This window comes from Microcaecilia unicolor, chromosome 2, assembly GCF_901765095.1.
Source record: "Microcaecilia unicolor chromosome 2, aMicUni1.1, whole genome shotgun sequence".
NCBI classification, from domain to species: domain Eukaryota; kingdom Metazoa; phylum Chordata; class Amphibia; order Gymnophiona; family Siphonopidae; genus Microcaecilia; species Microcaecilia unicolor.
The window spans coordinates 518,305,695-518,326,877 of record NC_044032.1 but is presented as its reverse complement, the minus strand read 5'-3'; the positions used below and the strand labels follow the sequence as shown (position 1 = coordinate 518,326,877).

The following is a 21,183-nucleotide window of genomic DNA, read 5'->3' as shown; positions in this document are numbered from 1 at the left end:
TGTGCCAAATTTTGCATGTGCAATTTTAATTGCCATATATAGAATTTCAGGGATAATATGCAAGTTCACTATAACATGTTATATATTTTTCAGATAATATACTTATTTTAAAATGCATGCCCTTTTTCTCATCTCCTCAGGCTCTTATTCACCTCTGTGTTCACTACCTTTGCAGTGAAAGTGTCATTTCAAGGTTTTGCACATGTTTTTATTTCGCCCAAAATAAATGAGTAAATCCCTGCCTCTTGTCTCTGTCATATACAAGAGGTAGGAATTCATAACTCATGGAATACAATAATACATTATTTTATTAATGTGATTTATTCCATAGTGTTTACCAAAGAAATTGAAAGGGATGATGTTTGTTCAGCTCTCACGCAGTTTGGCAATATTAGCAGGTCTTTCAGATTTGCTGCCAGTGCTTGAATTTACTCAGTAAAGAAATTATTTGTATTTTACTCTTTTGTAGTGTTGCAGTTATTTTTCCATAGATAACTGTTGCTGCAGTGAGTAACCAAGAAAGGATGGAGGAAAACAACTAGATAGTTGCAAGTGAAGAGTTGAACAGGAAGAAGCTGTTAGGCCTGAAAAAACTGTTCAGTTTGTATTCTAAAATTTGGTTATCTGATTTTTGTTTTATTGAACTCTCCAGCTTGGTGATGTGATGGTGGACATCGCAAGTAACATTATGCTGGCAGATGAACGTGTTCTGTTGTTGGCACAGAAAGAAGCCAAAGCCTGTACTAGAATTGTTCAGTGTTTACAACGAATTGCTGCATACAGACTTGCTAATGGTGCTCAAGTTTACTCAACAGTAAGCATGACTCAAGAATATCAGCTCATCTACCTTTTTGTTTCTGAATTGTTTTTATCTATTTATATTAAGTATGCTAGTTATAAAAGATTTTGTGTAAGTAATGAATAGACAGTTGGACAGAATTAGCATTTATTTTATAACAAGTATATTTTTTTGTTGTGTGAGGTATGCTTATGTGCTGAATCTATTGATAGGTTATTTTTTTAATCTGTTTAATGCATATTCTGTAAGATATTGTGGTTTACTTTATATAATTGCTTAATTCTGCAGGGGGGTTACCTGAGGAAGGGCTGCTTAAACTTATCCTGGGGTACCAATCACTCAGGTTTTCAGGAGGTTCACAGTGAATATGTATGAGGTAAACAAGTACATAAATATAGAAGCATTCCCGTTCTGGAGCAAACCAGTGGTCCATCAAACTCAGTATCTTGTTTCCAATACTAGGTAATCCAGGTCACAAGTTCTTGGCAGTATCCCAGAAGAGTAATAGATTCCTTACTGCTTATCACTGGGAATTTTCCCCCCAAGTCTACCTTAACAGCTGTTCATGGATTTTTCTTCCGGGAACTTGTTCAGACTTTTTGCCGTATTGTTTGGCAATGAATTCCAGCGCTTTATTATACATTGAATGAAAAAATATTTTCTCCAAGTTCTTTTATGATTCATAATTTTTATTAATTTTTATATACTTATTACAGAAATTATCATACTGCAAAAGTGTAATACAGCCATTAAATACAACAAATCATCTAAATAAAGACAAATATTGGCTTCCTTAGACCTCAATAGTGGGGAGGCAGGAAATAGTGAAGATATACAAAATCAAAACATATTAGTGAAACTTTTATGGTACCGTCAGTCCCTTTTATAATTCTAATTCTATCGTTGTTTAGTGTCTAGAAAAGTCTGAAGCTGTTCAGGCATATAATATATGTATTTAGCTTGATTCAACCTGATGACACATTTACATGGGTAAGCCAGGAGGAAAGAGCCTCCCATTTCCAATACTTTAGACCTCATAGATAGAAACTTTTTACGTTTTTCTTGTGTGGATTTAGTCACATCCGGATAAAGCCAAATCTTTTGACCTGCAAATTCTCGATTAGTAGATTTAAAGTAAAGACGCATAACTGCATTTAAATCCTGTTGAAATACAAAGGAAATTATCAATGTCCCCCTTTCTGGTGATTCCTCAATTGTTTGCTCCAAAATGGCTGTGACATTTTGTAAGTCAATAGAATTTTCTGTCCCAACTTTTTTCATCGTGCTTGGAATATAATATATTTTATCCAGAGGAGGAAATACTTCTTGGGGAAAGTTTAAATTTTCTTTTAGATATCTCTGGAACAGATCTTTTGGAGATTCTCCCAGTATTCTAGGAAAATTCAACATTCGAAGATTTAATCTCCTATTGAAATTCTCTACCTGTTCCAGTTTTCTTCTAATTTCCATATTGTCTTTTACCACTGCCATTTTGAAATCTTCTGTTTGTTTTGTCTCTCTCTCTAAGGCCTCAATCTTTAAAGTAAAATCTTGTTTTGCCAAATCTAGGGAGCCTTTCACTTCCTGTACATTGAAATTCAAAGTCTTTACCTCATCCGAAGATTGTCTCAAGGTTTTTTCTATTTCCAATAACTTCAGCCAGATCTTGCCCAGGCTCACCTCCGTCTCCTCTGCAGCTGCAGTTGTCTTTACAGAGCCAGGCTCCCCTCTGGGCTCCCCAGGATAGCCCTTTCCGGGCTCCAAGAGAAACCCCGACTCGCTCAAGGCAGTTGCAGGGCAAGGAGGCGTCGTAGAAGGCGGGGAGAGAGAAACTTCTATTTCCTGCGTGGAGGTCGCTTCACCGGCCCCACTCGCTAAGGACTCCGCTCCGCTTCTTCGGGACAATGCAGGGAAGAAGCGTTCCAAACCTCCGCTTGCCGGTGTGGACGTCGCGGGGTGAAGGGGAATCCCCCGAGTCGTCCCTTTACGCTTGGTATGCGGCATTACAGGAAAAAACAGGTATATAATTTAAATTCCGCAAGCGAAAGGCAGGAGCTCGCTTCTAGCACACCTGCTCACGGCGCCATCTTGACACGCCCCCCTCACTCCAAGTTCTTTTAAATGTACTACTTAGTAACTTCATTGTACATTCCCTAGTTCTTGTGCTTTTGGAAAGAGTAAACAAGAATTCATGCCTACCTGTTCACTCATTTTTCTGTAGACCTATATTGATTCTCCCCTCAGCTGTCTCTTCTCTAAGCGGAAGAACCGTAACCTCTTTAGGCTTTCCCCATAGAGGAGTCTTTGCATCCCCTTTACTAATATCTGTTTTTGAGATGTGGAGACCAGACTAGTACAAAAATATCAAAGTGTGCTTGCACTGTGAAGTGATATAGAGACATTAAGATATTCTCTTTTTTATTCTCTTTAATAACTTCTTTTTTATTTGCATTCTTGGCTGCTGCAGCTGTATACTGAGCAAAAGATTTCAATATATTTCAATGTAATGTGTAACCTTGCATTATGTGGCTATAGTGCAGGTTGTGTATCACTTTGCAGAGGCTCACATGAAATTTCATCTGCCAATTGGATGCCAATATTCGTCGGTCTTATTGCAATTTTTCATGATCTTCTTGTGATTTAAAAACTTTGAATAAAGTTTATCAGTAAAGTTTATTACCTCGCTTATTGTTTCCAGGTCATTTCTAAATCAAACATATAAATGGCAAGTGACCGACTCACCTGCAAATGCGCAGTAGAGACTTCCCTCTCTGTCCTGTCCTCGCGTCAAGACGTGATGATGTCAGAGGGCGGAACAGAGAGGGAAACGGAGTCGGACTGTCGGATGCTACAATTCCATTATATAGTTCTATGAGCACTCGGGGGTGTATACCAACTGGTCTAGGTGTTTTACTACTCTTTAGTTTGTCACTTCGTCCTATTACATTTTACAGGTTAACAGGCATTTGTTTCAATTTCTCCAACTCATCACTATTAAATAATCATTTCTGGCATGGATTTCTCCCCTATATTTTCCTCTGTGAAGTCTGAAGGAAACAATTCCTTCAATCTGTCCTCTGTGGCTTTGTCCTCCCTGAGTGCCCATTTTACCCCTTGATCATCAGTGATCCAGCTGGTTCTCTTACTGGCTTCTTGCTTTGAATGTACCTTAGAAAGTTTTTGTGTGTTTTTGCCTCTAAGGCAAGCTTATTTTCAAATTTTCTATTTGTCTTCTTTATCAGTGCTTTGCATTTAACTTGCTGTTCCATATGCTGTTTACTATTATCTTCATTTGGATCCTTTCTCCATTTTCTGAAGGATGTTCTGTTAGCTATAATAGACTCCGTCATCTCACTGCTGGTTTTCATTTTGGCCTTCCTTCCACAATATATCTAGTCTTGGCTTTCAGAATAGTATTTTTGAACAACATCCATTCCTGATACAGTATTTTAACCTTTGTATCTGCTCCATCTAGCTTTTGTTGTTGTTGTTGTTACCATTTTCTTCATTCTATTTTCTCCTTGTACCAGTCTATTTCAAATTTAACTCAAGCACATTGATTGTGGATATCCTGAAAACACTACTGGGTGTGGGGTCCCACGATTGAATAATTTTATTATATTTTGTATTCTTTTATTAGTGATGGCCTAGCTTTTGCTTAAATTGTTATCTGTATTGATCCTAGTTGGTACATAACGGAATATAAATTTTGTATTGTACTGTTTAGGATTCCATAAATTAATTTATCTTTTGACTTAGCTTACTTTCATAAAAATATGAATAATACAAGGTTAACTAATTATCATATAATTTATTATAATAGTATTCACCGAACATTGCTCTAGAAGCCTATATGATAAAGGCCATTGGGTTCACTGGAATAACTTGCACCGTATTCCAGAAAGTGGCAGCATCGGACCGGTCGGGACTTGCTGACTTAGGAAGAAGAGATCCAGATGGAAATCTAGATAAACAGCTGAGCTTTAAGTGCAATGTTTCAAACACATTTTCCAGCTTAGCACTAAAGGTATGGCACACAGCATGAGTGCAGTAATTATTTGTCCAATAAATTAAAACAGAGTAAATAACTTAAGGACTTCTGCATTATTTGCCATCATTTGGGACTATGCACTTGGGGGAAGAGAGCTGAAACTAAAAAAGGACTGATTTTTTTTTTTTTTTTTTTTTTTTTTTTGATCTCAATACAAGGGACAAAACTAGTGTCAGTATTTTAAGGTACTTTGTTGGTCACAGTTGGTGAACATCAATTAGGCAAGATATGAGTGCTGCTCTATTTGATGGGAGCTGGTAATGCTTGAATCTGAGGAGCTGGCAGTTACAGGCTTCATCTCTTATCCAGCAGTTTTAGCAACACATTTTATACAGTAAATTTGGTAGCAGCTAAATCAATCAATCATTGTGATTTCTCCTTTCCATTCTGCTTTTATTTAATTCTGAGGCAATGTTAAGATTGCAAATGTATGCACATTATATTGAGACCCTTAGTCATGCAGGCTTTGTGCAGATTATGCATGTAAAGTACAAGTAAATCTCAGAAATAACTGTTCTCCATCAGGTTGATGCAAAATGAGTTAAGGATGGTTTTTACTAAATGTATATTACAATATTGATATTTGGTTTTGAGGCTGTAATTAGAATCATGGGATGGTAATGTGCTTAGTGAGGTGTTTTAAAAATGGGAAAAAAAGAAAACATCATTCGTAACTAGAGGATTAACCATGAGGTTCATAATCAAAAGAGAAAAAGTAAAAAAAAAAATGGTATGTGGCAGATGGGCGTGTTTCTCACAGAAAAACATTTAAACTACATAATCAAACCTCCCCCCCCCCCCCCCCCCCAAAAAAAAAAAAAGTCCAATATTCGTTGAAAAAGAGCGTTTTCAGGAGGGGCGTATCGGCATAAGATGGGTGGCATTACATGATGAATGTTTTTGTGATAACTATTTCCTGGGGCAGGAAAGAAAAACATTGTGGTTTAAACCTGCTTTAAAAGCAACTAGGTCAGGGCCCAAACCTGTCTTTGGACCCATTTGTGAATTTGTTGAGTTTGAGTGTGGAGAGGTGGAGTGGTCATTTGTGTGTGAGAGTGGAGAATTTCTGAGTGGTTTGTTACCTTTATTTGTTTGCCCCAGTCCTGAACCTTTTGATCCTCACATTTTCTGCCTTGCCTCCCTTGTATCTTACCTCCTCAAGTCCTTGTTCTCACCTGCTAGCCCCCACTTCAGCCACACCCATCCCTTGCTCCGTATCTGGCCCCCTTCCTCTTGTTGTCTGTCTCTCATTGTTGCTCTGTTTGTCCAGTTCCCATTTGTCACTGTGTTGTGTGCTGCTGCTGTTTGTGTGAGGGTTCTGTGATGTTTCTGGGAGAGTGAGTGCTTTGTACTGCTGCTATATATGTGAGGACTGTTTACTGTTGCTGGGAGAGTGAGTGAGTGCTTTGTGTTGTGTGCTGGGTCTGGGTCTTAGTGGGTGGAAGTATGCACAGTGGTGTTACTGGGGTTAGTGGGTTGCACCTGTGATGGTGAGACACCTGTACATCAATGATGGATGCGCTGAATGCTAATGTGGTTGATGCTTTGCTGGCTGTAGATGAGAGTTTGGCGGGTAGGCCACAGAGGGATACCCCTGACTGAGGCCAAGATGCACAAAAGTCCTCGTTAGAGCCATTCCGTACCGAATTCCATAACGAATCGGTACGGAACGGCTATGCACGAAGGAAAGGGAATGCAAATGAGCTGCTCGTTGCAGCTCACTTGCATTCTCTAATCCTTCGTTAAAACCGTCGATACTCGGCCCGTAAAGCATGAGCAGCCAGCATAATGCTTACGTCAGTTTACTTATGTCAGACTAAGGCGGGCCCAGGAGGAACGGAGGGACGTCGGAGGAGGCGATCAGCTGTTCGTGCTCGTGCAGCGCCTTCACACAGAGGTGAGAGGCGTTGCACGGGCCCGGTTTCACGGAGGGGGGCCCAGTGGAGGGGGGAGCGGCGGCAACAACCCCAGGGAGGGTGGGGCAGGGGGGCAGAGGATGACAGGAGCTGTTTTTTCTAAAAAAGGAAAAAGAGAGGAAGGGAGGGGGGCTGGGGCTGCCTAAAAGAGTCAAGATTTTAATGCAGAGGGGAGCGGGGAGCAGCGGCGACCTCGGGGGGGGGGGGGGCAAGGCCATCCATAAAGGACGCTCCTGACAAGCGTTTTTGCCCCCTCCCAATTTTTTTTTTTCACATTGTTTTTGGAAGCCAGGCAGCCCCAACGAGAGGTATAGACCTCTTGTTAGCTTTCCCAGAATTTTCCAGCGTTAGGGCAAGCGGAAATCCTTAGTGCATCTCATTTCAATAGGGTTTCTACACAATTTGCTCATCTGCATTCCGTTTTCATTTGCTGCTACCGTCATCAGAAATTGGGCTTTAGTACATGCCAAGGTTAAAAACTTGTTCGTTAAAGGCTCGTTTAGTTTAGTGCATCTTGCCCTGAGAGTATTTAGGCCCAGGTCCTCCTGCTTCCTGAACCTCACTGACCAGGAATGCGTAGGAAATTATGTCTTTAACATGTTTCATTACATTTAAATACAATTTGCAGTCATTTGTGCCTCACACATTTTTTTACTGGACTATGGCCGTATGAATATTCAGCACAGATTTATATGCATGCTATTCCTGTGCTAACTGGCCTTAATGCCAGCGGTAGGTTTTGAGAATTTGCATGTAGGTGGTGAGCAGCACCAAGCTCTTCATATGGTGACTAGAGCTCACCGCCTCAGCTATAGCTTCTTTGATAGGGTTGCCATACAGCACCTCTGTGACCAGCTACAACCCCTCCTCCAGACCAGGACACAAAGGAATATTTCAGTGCCAGTCCACCTTAAGGTCACACCTTTTAGTCATTGCTAGCGATCAATGCAGGCCTCACCCAGCCCACTATGTCCAACTGTCTTGCCCAGTTCCTCGATGCCTTCCTTACTTACACCTCACAGTGTATTACCTTCCCCACCACTGCCCAGGCCTTCCAGAACAACATGGCTCTGTTCTACACCATGGACCACTTCCCCTCAGTCATAGGCATCATTGACTGCACACATGTCACACTAAGACCTTCCCAGGTACATGAGGATACCTATAGGAATAGAAAATTATATTACTCCATGATCATGCAGGTCATGTGTGATGCCCAGGGGGAGATTGTGGATGTATGTGCTCACTACCCAGTGTCCACCCATGATGCCTATGTACTCCAGCATTCAGGAATCTACTGCAAGTTAGACCAAGGGGAGATGACCGGCAACTGGCTGCTAGGTAAGCAGTACAGGGATTCCTAACCTTCATACCCATTCCCCCCGTCACCACCCTTCCTCCTTCCAGATGCCCCCAGAACCCACGCCCATGACCGCACTCCACATGGTCCCCTTAACAGTCAATACACACCCATGTCTGTGGCTCACATTTTCTGAAAATTCTGAGAGAAGAGGACATTTCTGTGGGTGTGACATTATTTTATTCTGTGCTTCGCAACTTAAAAATTGGGTTTAAAAGAGGGATTGTAGGATATTGATTAACACAAAATTAAAAAAAAGAAGAAGCAAACTTTATTAGCTAGTCCCCATATTTATAAATTTGAATTTTCTGCCACAGCATTAACAGATAGTCTCTAGAAGGCATAGTAGGGCCTAGTTCAGTCTTAGAAAATAAAAATAAGAGAGAGAAGCATAGTTCCATAGTATACAACCCTTTCCCCCCATAGTTTTAACCTGAAACTTTCTCTAGAGGTAGGAACGTAACAGCCAAGAGTATAAAAAGGATAGTAGCAAGGCTTATTTATTTAATTTATTTATTTATTTATTGCATTTGTATCCCACATTTTCCCACCTATTTGCGGGCTCAGTGTGGCTTACAATATGATATGAATAATGGAAATACAATTTGTTACAACTTGGTTATGGATTACATTGTGCAGAGTTATGCAAGACAATCGAAGTATCGTTGAGGAATATAACAATGGAACACAAACCTTGAAACATAGGAAGGAGACAATGGGAAGCTTAAAGGGCAATATTAAGACACGAAGACATATGGTATACATATTTCTGTGAGTGAAGGTATGAGTGATGTGAGATTATGGGGATGAGAGTTCAGAAGTGGATGTATGATGCATTTATGAACAGAGAGTGTGGACTTTATGTGTTTTGGCTCTTTCCGTAAATTTTTTCAAAAAGATGGGTCTTCAATAATTTGCGGAAGGAAGTTTGCTCATAGATCGTTCTTAAGTTGCGCGGCAGTGTATTCCAAAACTGCGTGCTCATGTGAGAAAAGGTTGATGTGTGTAGCGTCTTGTATTTCAAGCCCTTGCAATTAGGGAAGTGGAGGTTGAGGAAGGTTCGGGATGATCTTTTGGCGTTTCTGGGTGGTAAGTCTATTAACTCAGACATGTAGGCTGGGGCTTTGCCGTGAATGATTTTATGAACTAATGTGCATACTTTAAAAGTGACGCGTTCCTTGAGTGGAAGCCAGTGTAGTTTCTCTCGTAATGGTTTTGCACTTTCATATTTTAAACTGTCCTAAAAGAAAGTTATTTTCTGTTCTTGCCTGCTGGAGAGGTAGCACTGCTACTGACTTAAATTAGGTGTTAATTAAGGTGTGAGGAAATAGAATATTTGCAAAGGTTACTAAGGACAATCTGATTACTGGGCTAGCTTCAAAGGGTTTATTTGAAACAATTTCCTTAGAATCCAAACTATATAAAGAGAAAAGATCCCACTTAACTTTCTTTCTGAGACGTTCTGAGAGAAGAGGACGTTTCTGTGGGTAAGTGACATTATTTTATTCTGTGCTTGGTAGCCTAAAGATTGGGATTAAAAGAGGAATTGTAGGATATTGAATATCACAGAATTAAAAAAAAAAAAACTTATTAGCTAGTCTCCCTACCCTTTACCCATAGTTTTAAAACTTGAATTTTCTGCCACAGTAGAGCCTAGTTCAGTCCTCATTCCTACTTCCCCTCCCCAACTCCCGCCCAGCCTTAACTCTTCATTTACAGCCAATTATTCTAATTAAGACAACAAGAGGGGCACTTTCATTAGAGTTTTAATTACATTTAACTAGTTTGTGAGAAGCAAACACTAAATAAATTACAAATTAAGCCAATCTTAAGTCTTATTTATTTATTTATGTATTTATTTGTTACATTTGTATCCCACATTTTCCCACCTATTTGCAGGTTCAATGTGGCTTACATACTACCGGAGATGCGTTCTTAGACTCCGGTGTGATCAAATACAAAGTGATGTTGTGGCAAGATAAAGTTCATGTGGAGCAGTCAGTGGAAGAGTTGTGCTGTGTCCATTACGTACTTTAGTTTTGTTGTGTTGCAGAGATCAGGCATTTAAGGTGGATCGGTAGGGTATGCCTTTTTAAACAGGTTAGTTTTTAGTGATTTCCGGAAGTTTAGGTGGTCGTACGTTGTTTTCAAGGCTTTTGGTAATGCGTTCCACAGTTGTGTACTTATGTAGGAAAAACTGGATGCGTAAGTTGATTTGTATTTAAGTCCTTTGCAGCTTGGGTAGTGCAGATTTAGATATGATTGTGTTGGTTCGGATATGTTTCTGGTTGGTAGGTCATTGAGGTCTGTCATGTATCCCTGGGCTTCACTGTAGATAATTTTGTGAACCAGGGTACAAATTATATCGTATTGATAAGGTGGATCGAATTGGTAGAGGGGTAGCTTTGTATGTTAAAGAGAGCCTTGAATCAAATAGATTGAAAATTTTGCAGGAAACAAAACTAATCTTGGAATTCTAGTGGATTGAAATTCCATGTGTAAAGGGGAAAAGGATAGTGATAGGAGTTTACTATCGCCCACCTGGCCAGGATGAACAGATGTAGAAATGTTATCAAAAATTAGGGAGGCTAACAAACTGGGCAACACAATAATAATGGGTGATTTCAATTACCCAGATATTGACTGGGTAAATGCTAGAAAGGTAAAATTCCTTGATGAAATCAGGGATTTCTTTATGGAGCAGATGGTTCAGGAGCCAACAAAAGAAGGAAAAATTCTAGACCTAGTCCTTAGTGGAGCACACGATCTGGTGAAGGAGGTAATGGTGCTGGGGCCGCTTGATAACAATGATCATAATATGATCAGATTTGATATCAGCTGTGGGTGCATGTCCATCCAGGGGTGGTTCTCCTTCTCTGCCTACTGATGTTGCTGGTTTTGCCCCTATGTTATGGGGTGAGGGGCACCTCCCACTGGCCAGGGTCCAGTAAAACCTCCCAGACCCTCTGCAGCTGGCTGGCCCATGGCAGGCTGGTGTGAATATTTGACAGTTAACCTTTAAAGCAAAGAAGAGCAGAATGATATATTTTGGGTGCAGAAGCCCAAGGAAGCTGTATGCTATAGGAGGGTAGAGGCTGATTGTGCATGGACCAGGATAGAGATCTTGAGGTATTATCTCAAAGTGATGAGACTGTGTGACAAGGCAGTGGCCAAAGCCAGAATGATGCTAGGGTGCACAGAAAGGGGCATAACCAGAAGAAAGAAAGAGGTGATAGTGCCCCTGTACAAGGCACTGGTAGGGCCTCGTGTAGAGTACTGGGTTCAGTTTTGGAAGCTGTTATCTCTCGGAAGACATAGAGACTGAAATCAGTACAGAGGAAAGTGACCAAAATGGTGAGAGAGTTCCATCAGAAGACACAGGAGAAGAGACTGGAAGTTCTAAATATGTATAAAATAGAAGAGAGAAGACACAAAGATATGAAACAGACTTTTAAATACTTGAAAGGTATTACAGAAGAAACAAGCTTAGGTGTAGCCTAGTGGTTAATGTAGCAGACTTTCATCCTGGGGAACTGGGTTTCATTCCCACTGCAGCTCCTTTGCCCCAGGTACAAGTAAGTACCTGTAAAGTAAGTGCCTGTATATACTATATAAACCACTTTGAATGTAGTTGCAAAACCACAGAAAGTCAGTATATCAAGTCCTGTTCCCTTTCCTATTTCCCATGAAGGGAAGCTCTAGAACTAGAGGACATGATATGAGGCTACAAGAACTAGAATTGTAATCGTGGCCTGTTGTCTAGAGAGGATGCTTGGTCCATCTATTATGCCAGGAAGATACTTCTTCAAAAAGGTTTGCATTTATGAAATGGCTTTTATTGTATGTTTTGAATGAGTATCTGGGCAAGTAAATATGCTTAGAATAATACAGGTAGAATGTACAACAACCCCACAGTTATAAATAGGGTTATTCTTCCTAGCTAGATGTTTAAGAATGAGGTGAGATTTTGTCACCTAGTTTATCATAGAATCCAGTGTTTAAAAAAAAATAAAGTACTAGTCATGAGATATGGTCATTATGGCCGCTTGAATGATTAAGGAGAACTGACAACCAGCATTTTTAAGAAAAGTCTTAACTAAGGAGCTGCATGATAAATGAGATGCAACTCCTCTCATATGAGGAGAGGCTAAAGAGGTTAGTCTCTTCAACTTAGAAAGAGACAGTTGGGGCAGATGTGATTGAGGTCTACAGAATCCTGAGTGGTATAGAATGAGTAGAAGTGAATCGTGTTTTTTTTTTGTTTTTTTTTTACGATTTCAAAATATACAAAGACTAGGGGAACACTCAATGAAGCTACATGGAAATACTTTTAAAACAAATAGGAGGAAATATTTTTTCACTCAACAAATAGTTAAGCTCTGGAACACTTTGCCAGAGGATGTAGTAACAGCAGTAAGCGTATTTGGGTTTAAAAAAGATTTAGACAAGTTCTTGCAGGAAAAGTCCGTAGTCTGCTGTTGAAACAGACATGGCGAATCCACTGCAGGCCCTGGGATTGGTAGCATGAAATGTTACTATTATTTGGGGTTTTAATGCAGTGGCACCATCTTCAAAGAGTATTTTTAATTGAATACTCTTTGAAAATGGCACCAGTGCACTAGTGCTTTTGATTTTCGCATAAAAGAAGGGATTTGCTCTGATAGAATTCATTAAAACCTCATTTTTGTTTCTGCTGACTTTAGTTATCTTTTCCTAGAGATGGTCACACATTGTATCAGAGTTTTTTTTTTGCCATCAGTTTCATTAGTAAAATATTGTATTTTACTTTTTTGATAAAGAGAATGTGCATTCATGGTCATTTTATTCAGGGTTGCTTTGGTTAGATTGAGTATGGTTTCAAAGTATAAATTGAGTATGGTTTCAAATTATAAATTGAGTAAACAAGGCAATTTAAAATTTATTTATTTATTTATTTATTTTTGTTTGTTTCAGAAAACCATTGTGGAGGCTTCAATTCAGCTGCCATCTGCCCTTTTTTCACAGAAGGTTAAGAGGGAAATAAGGCCAGTTGATGACTCTGTCTATAAACTCCAGTTGATTGCATTCCGTAATGGGAAGCTTTTCCCTGCAACAGGAAATTCTACACATCTGGCTGATGATGGGAAGCGACGTACAGTAGTTACACCTGTTATTCTGGCAAGAATAGGTTTGTTTGCATTTGTATTGGGTTAATAAATATGAAAATTGTATTTTGTTTCAGCTATTTACATAAAAGAAAAGGGTGTGGGCTTGTGTTTTTTGGTTGTTTTTGACCCAGTAGATGCCTCTTGCTGTTTTGGGCTTCCAGCTCATTTGAATCCTCCTGTGTCTGCAGTGAGCATTCATTTACAACTACCCTGGGTTTCCGCTTTTTTTTCTTGTAGCCCAATCATAGCATCAGAGTCCACCTTTTGCATCCCGAGTCAGTCTCGAGGGGGCCAATGCTCAAAGCTTACTGGGCTTGTAATGTTCCGTTTGGACAGGTTTTAGCCAGTTTTGTGCGTATGTTATTGTTCGCCTTTTGCTCAAAGGGTTTCAATGCTGCTTTTACCGTTTGTGAAAGCAGCAGCTGAAAACTAGATGCAAATGTATTAAAACAAGCTCATTAATATTAAAACGATCATTCCATGTGATGCATGCAATGAACAGAAGGGAGCACCAAACTGTAACGTTCCAAAATTTACAGCAGGTCCAAGGTGGCGTTGTATGTGAAAGGGCATCTTGGCCTGCACTTTTTGATAATATCTGCTCTTCCATGTGTATATCTTATGCATGTGTGTGTTCCGCCTGGAACAGTAATGTAACCTTAAAAAATGAAAAAAGAAGTGTTCTGTTTGCCATACACAAAATATAACAATCAATTAAATACATACTGAAAAAAAATTGAAGACAAAAAAATAAAAAACAAATAACAGAAGTCTATGGGGTAGCACTGGAAACTGCAAGGAAGCACTGTCCTCCATGCGGACAAATGTACCCTCGTACACTGGCACAAAAGCTGATGTGAACAGCAAGGGTAGTATAAAATCATAGTAGACACCTATGATGCAAACCTTTATGTTCCTGTGGCCTGGGCATGTGCAGAACATTGACACTTACCATGAGACCATTCTGCGCACATACCGGGCGTTTTCCATACCAAACTTTGTGCAGACTTTCTGCACATCATCTCATTTGTATGTGATTTCCTTTGAGCATTGATCGCTAATTGTCGTTCGATAAGTTCTGCTGCAGCTATAAACGTAGGGGGCTATTAACAACAACATTTGAGCATTAGCCCCTAGCTGTTGTTACTACAGGATGACCAAGACCTCTCTTCCTGTTGGGAACTGTGCAAGCTGCATCTGCATCGTTCCCACTGTAACCGACCTGAGGAGCAGAAGCTGAACTTAGGAATGGAGCCTGCATCTCTGCATATCAGCATTTCCTTGTCATCTATACCAGACCAGTCCAGACTAATGGGTTGTGTCCATCTACCAGTGGAAGGAGACAGAGAAAATATCTCCAAGTAAGCCGCCCCTTAAGGGTATCATGCAGCCTGGAATGTTCAGTATTTTCTCTGTCTCCTAGCGGATGGTGGACAGATCATGCAGCTGCTCTGGATTGCTGGCTGGTAGCTCCTGTCCCAGATACTTCTGGTGAAAGTGGAGCCAGGGGTATGCTGTTAGCCATGTTGGGGCTAGTTTTAGATGATACTCAGTGGTCCTAAGTTCCTCATCTGCCAGCTAGGGTGATATCCAGTGACCCTGGTTCCCTCCCCTCCCCTACCTCTCCTGGCTGTCCTGATAGCAGGGTGATAGGTGATTGTGGCATGAAGTAACTTGTCTCCCCTATGGGGGTTCTTCTCTTCTCTCTGTTGCGGCTAGGAAAGCGAATAGAATGTTGGATATTATTAGGAAAGGTATGGAAAACAGGTGTGAGGATGTTATAATGCCGTTGTATCGCTCCATGGTGCGACCGCACCTTGAGTATTGTGTTCAATTCTGGTCACCGCATCTCAAGAAAGATATAGTAGAATTGGAAAAGGTGCAGCGAAGGGCGACTACAATGATAGCGGGGATGGGACGACTTCCCTATGAAGAAAGACTAAGGAGGCTAGGGCTTTTCAGCTTGGAGAAGAGACGGCTGAGGGGAGACATGATAGAGGTATATAAAATAATGAGTGGAGTGGAACAGGTGGATGTGAAGCATCTGTTCACGCTTTCCAAAAATACTAGGATTAGGGGGCATGCGATGAAACTACAGTGTAGTAAATTTAAAACAAATCGGAGAAAGTTTTTCTTCACCCAATACATAATTAAACTCTGGAATTCGTTGCCAGAGAACGTGGTGAAGGCGGTTAGCTTAGCAGAGTTTAAAAAGGAGTTAGACGGTTTCCTAAAGGACAAGTCCATAAACCACTACTAAATGGACTTGGGAAAAATCCACAATTCCAGGAATAACATGTATAGAATGTTTGTACGTTTGGGAAGCTCGCCAGGTGCCCTTGGCCTGGATTGACCACTGTCGTGGACAGGATGCTGGGCTCGATGGACCCTTGGTCTTTTCCCAGTGTGGCATTACTTATGTACTTTTGATACGTATATCTGAATTTCTGCCTCTGAGATAAGCCTTTATTTCTCAGCCCATATTCCGAGGGGCCAATATTCAGATTGTGGGGGGGGGAGCCCACAATCTGACTGCTTCAGTGGTCAGCCCGGATATTTAATGTTGTGCTGTTTCAAGGTGACTGGCATTGAATATCTGGTTTATTTTTAGCCGGTTTAAAGTTAACCAGCTAAGGTGGTATTTGAGGATAGCCGGTTAACTTTCAACTGTCAAAAGATCTACCAGTTATTTAAGCGGCTTGATGTGGCCACTTAAAATAGCTGAATATAGATTGAATATTCAGGGTTAGCTGGCCATATCGCGCAATATAGCCGGTTATCTCCTAGTAGCGAAACGGAAATATTCAGTGGGGGATAACCGGCTATCTCCTGCTGAATATCACTGGATAGCAGGTTAAATGCCGTTTTACCAGCTAGGTTCTTTCCTGTCCAGTTAAATGGTTTTGAATATCAGGAGGACGTGTCTAATTGCTGTTATAAAGTGCTGTAATTGGCTTCAAAATGTTGCAACTCACTGAGAGGTAGATGCAGTAAACCTTAACGACCCTCTAACAACCCTTTAACGAAGGAAATTCCTAACTGTTGCATGCATTAAAGGCCTTTTTCCTACGAAGCAAGCAGCTAACGAAAACGGAATGCAAAGGAGAAACTACCATTGAAATGTGGACAATTCGGAATGCACTAACCATACCGATGATTGCAACGAATCATTTACCGTCAGAAATTTTACGTGTGCTCAGACCTGTCGTTAAGGCCCCCTGCACCATAAAAATCCAAGCCAGCATGTTTAAAAAAAAAAGTGAGATACAAACACGTGGCTCTCCGCTTTCCCCTGCATCAATACAAAACAAAAGATACTGCTTCTCCCTGCAGCTTAAAAATCCTGTCTCTCCCCTTCTCCAACAGCTTTGAAAATTAACACTCAATCCCCTAAAGCCAATTTTCCCAGTACTGTAAACAAACTGCAAAGAGGTCTTTTGTTACAAAAGCGGATTTACGAGGGTCGTTCTTTTTAGAATTATCTTCAACTGCACTCTTCTGCTAGATCAGACAGCTAAAAGGCTTGCAGGTCCGAGATCCCCCCCTCGCACGCCCCAGTCTGACGTAAGTAACCTGCGTAGGTTTAATACGTTTGTGGCTGCTCTGCGCATGCTTAAGGAGCAAATTAACAACGGGGATAAAGTACGCTTGATACATGGTACTTTTCAATACCGCACCGAACATTTCTGAGCTGTTTTTTTTTTTTTGTGCATTCTTTGTTGTTTCAAATTCGTTAAGCACTTTTACGATTTAGATTTTTTAACGTTTGGTTGATGCATCTAGCCCTCGGTACACTAACTAATCAGACCCTCTAGCTTCAGAGATCCCATTTTCCAGCAGTTTGTAGTGTATGCCCATGTAGCTTGGTCAATTTCAACTTTACAAAGTGATTGTTGTGCTTTTTTTTCTTAACAATGTTACTCTGAACCCCATAATTATTTACCCATACATAGGAGTCAATGCTTTTGAAATATCTGTTTAAAAAGCAGATCCCTTTCTTAACCTAGGTGTTTGATTCTAGTAGCCCCAAAGTACTAGGAACTTGTTTTTCCGTGTCCCTACAGGAAAGTACCACCACTAACAAAGCTGTAGTGATGTCAGTGCTAAAATCTCATGCCTACAGGCAATTTTCTGAACAAGGACTGTTCTGTTTTGTTTTAAGCTGCTGGGAGTTAGTAAAAGCTCAGCTTCCTAAAGTGGGTGATGGCAGTGTTCCTTTGCAGCAATGTGCTTAAAAAACATCTGTGTTTGTCCTCCTACTATAAATATGGCCTAAATCTCTGATCCTGTCTTTCCTTTTGTTCATGACCAGCTTTTATCAGCTGATTCCAAGAAGCGCTAGATGCTGGGAATCTCTGTACTGTATAGAACAATTGCTTGCTTAGGGGTTCTTTTACTACAGCTTGGCCCATAGGTATAAAATAGGGCATGCATCATTTACCTCGCACACTAGTGCCTTTAGCAAAAGGGCTGCTTAATTTTAAGGCAGTTTTTATATTTTCTTTTTTTTTTTTAATTAGTGCAGCATTTTTGTGGCTGCTGTTAAATGAATTTGCAGGAAGGGAAAGGATAAGTAACTTTTCTTTATTAGTTAGGGATTACACTCCTTGTGCACTTGTTTTGTCTTCCTTAAACTCCCAATAAACACCCCTAGTCACATGCTCAAACTGTCTTCTGCATGGAAGAAACAATATCTTGTTAATGCTGGTATACAAAAAGGAACCTGCATGTGCAGGCAGATCTGGACGTGTTAAAATACATCATTAAAGTGGTTAGGATATACATTGTCTGATACTCTATCCTAGCTTTGTTCTCTTTTTGGATGCAGTAACTGGGAAATGATGGATGTCAGGCATTTACTTTAATCCTTTACTGAGAACTGTATTCCACAAGATAAAAGTATTATGAAGCACTCTTTCTTTTTAGGTTAAAAAAAAGTGTTGTGAAACGTTTTTCGAAACAAACATTTCACGCTATAAGGCAAAATTTGAGGTTGTGAAAGAGGATTTCTGAGTAATTTCTGCCATGCTTTTTAGCCTGTATTCATCTTATAGCCATTAAATATTAGCGCTACATGATGTAACTCTAAAACAAGTAAGTACTAGGCAATGCTGAACTGGCTAAGTATCCAATTTTAATACATGTTAATGTGCAGTATTTGAAATGAAATGGGAATGTTTATTATTGATATAGCTACCTTTGTTTCTCCCGCCCTCCCCCCCCCCCCAAAAAAAAACAAAAACAGATGGTCTAAACATGAATACTCAAAATATCCCGATCAATGTGACACTGCGTCGCATTGCCCATGGAACAGATGCTGTTGCAGCATGGTGGGATTTTGATCTTCTGAATGGTCAAGGAGGATGGAAGTCAGATGGCTGTCACATTGTCTTCTCAGATGAAAATACTACCACCATTCAATGCCACTCCCTCAGCAACTACGCTGTGTTAATGGTATGGAAAAGTTTTTAATCCTGTTGTAAAGGTTTGCAAATGTTTTGTTCATGTCTAAATTGATTGGTAGTGACTAGCGAAGTGAAATGAGAAAATGACTTGAAATTTTGTAAGAAAGACAAAAGGAAGGAAGCGGGGAAAGTTATGCGGTCTAAAGATAGCTTGATATTCAGCTGACAGAATTTTTTAAACACTGACCGCTGCTGGCTGCATTAGCCCCTGATGTCTAGTACCAGGCCATGTGTAGCCAATGTAGCTAATGTAACCTCTGGAGCTTATGCGGGTCCTAGTTGATATTCAGCCGGAGCCTCGTAAGACAGTTATGCCAGCCCTGGCTGAATATCATCCGGGACCCACATAAGTTTTTTCTATTCCCCCTCCCCCACCCAAAGCAGCCCCCTCCTCCCCCCCTGCCCATGACATTGACAACATCCCCCCCCCCCCCCCCCCCCCCGTCCTACCTCCTATCCTTGGTGATGAAGTAGGGGTAGAAACAAACCCTACTTCCTGCAACATCTTCAGACTGGTTGTCGGGATCTCTTATGGCAGTCTCGTGTTACTGCTGGGTTAGCTATGCAGGTCCTGGCACTGAATGTTGCTGGCACCTGCAAAACTGCCAGTTCCTTTCCAGTGCTACCTCTGACCTGCCAACTTTATGGGCAATCAGAGACGATATTCAGCAGCACTGCCTGGTTTAGTGCTGCTGAATATCTAAAGTTGGGTGGCTCCAACGGATTTAATGGGGCAGGAGCCCCTCTTGCCTGCTTAAAACACTTTGAACATCGGGATGTAATCTATTTACACACACACCTCACACCCCTATATCACCCACTCCCCCACATGCCATACCCCACACCTCATCACACCCTCGCACACACCATCCATACCACACACCCCCAGACCATCCACAACATACCTCCACACACTCCAGACCATCCATACCACACACCACATCCTCACCACACCCTCACACACACCATCCATCCCACACACCACATCCCCCAGACCATCCATGCCACATAATACACCCCCCAGACCATCCATACCACCCCCCACACATCCCTACACCCATCACATCATACCCCCAAGCCATACCTCCTACACCACACTCCCATGCACACAATACCCCCCACCTACCCCTCACACTACACCACACTCTACCCCCAGAACACACTACCACACCATACCATACTCCACACATAGCCATCCCCACACCATACCACACCATACTCCTCACCACACATATCCCCATACCACAGCACACTACCCTACACCACACCCCCACACCACATAAGTACATAAGTATTGCCATACTGGGAAAGACCAAAGGTCCATCAAGCCCAGCATCCTGTTTCCAACAGTGGCCAATCCAGGTCACAGAAACCTGGCAAGATCCCAAAAAAGTACAAAACATTTTATACTGCTTATCCCAGAAATAGTGGCTTTTCCCCAAGTCAATTTAATAATGGTCTATGGACTTTTCCTTTAGGAAGCCATCCAAACCACACCACACCATACTCTCATACCATTCCACACCCCAGCCCCACACCATACCATTCCACACAATACCCTCACACCATACCATTCCACACAATACCCTCAACACACCACGCCCCTATACCTCACCCATCACATACATTACACCATACCTCCATACCACATTATACTTCATACCACCACAACACACCCCCACACCATACCATACCCCCACCCCAAAGCATAACCCCCTCCCCACAGCACACCACACATACAACACCACACCACACTGTACCACCACATCCCCCAAACCCCACCCCACAGTTTTGTTCATTTATAGAGGGCTGCCATCAAAGGGTTAAGTTAGAATTGAATTACTGATTGTGGTTCAGTATTTTTCCACAACACCTGTGGTTACTTCATGCCAATGTGTATGTACAGTTGTCTCTTGTTAGAAGAGGCATGAAGTACACCTGTGTTATCTTCAGCAATGACAGCACATGTTAATTTACCGTGCACTGCCAGTGTTGTCTACACTCATAACCTGTCTATTTTCCACCCTATCCCCTACTGCAGTAAATCATTAGAGCATATGATGACCTGTGGCTCTGTGGTAACTGGTAATAACAGCTTGCCATATTTTAGTAAACAGGCCCCTGTGTGTGCCAATACTTTTGGAAACATTTTACAAATCTAAGTACACTTAAGGGTCCTTTTACTAAGGTGTGCCGAAAAGTGGCCTACATTGGTGTAGACGTGTATTGGACGCGCGCAGGCTCATTTTTCAGCGCACCTGCAAAAAAGGCCTGCATCAAAATGAAAATTGGCGCACGTCCATTTTGAGCCTGAGACCTTACCCCGCCACCCAGTGACTTAGTGATAAGGTCTCACATGTTGACCGAGCGGTAATCATCAGCTCGTGTACAATGCTGGTTAGCACCGTACGCCGTTAATTTTCCGGCACACATAGTGAACATGTG

General features: G+C 41.2%; 1 protein-coding gene across 1 annotated transcript in view; it reads left to right on the top strand.

The window, feature by feature from the left end:
• Positions 1-21,183, top strand: part of ADGRA3 (adhesion G protein-coupled receptor A3) — a 203,271-nt gene that overhangs the window by 137,276 nt on the left and 44,812 nt on the right. Inside the window, exons 11-14 of the mRNA XM_030191235.1 lie at positions 653-814; positions 4,623-4,826; positions 13,080-13,293; positions 18,519-18,727. Coding sequence (XP_030047095.1) covers positions 653-814; positions 4,623-4,826; positions 13,080-13,293; positions 18,519-18,727 — 789 coding nt within the window. The remainder of the gene's footprint in view (positions 1-652; positions 815-4,622; positions 4,827-13,079; positions 13,294-18,518; positions 18,728-21,183) is intronic.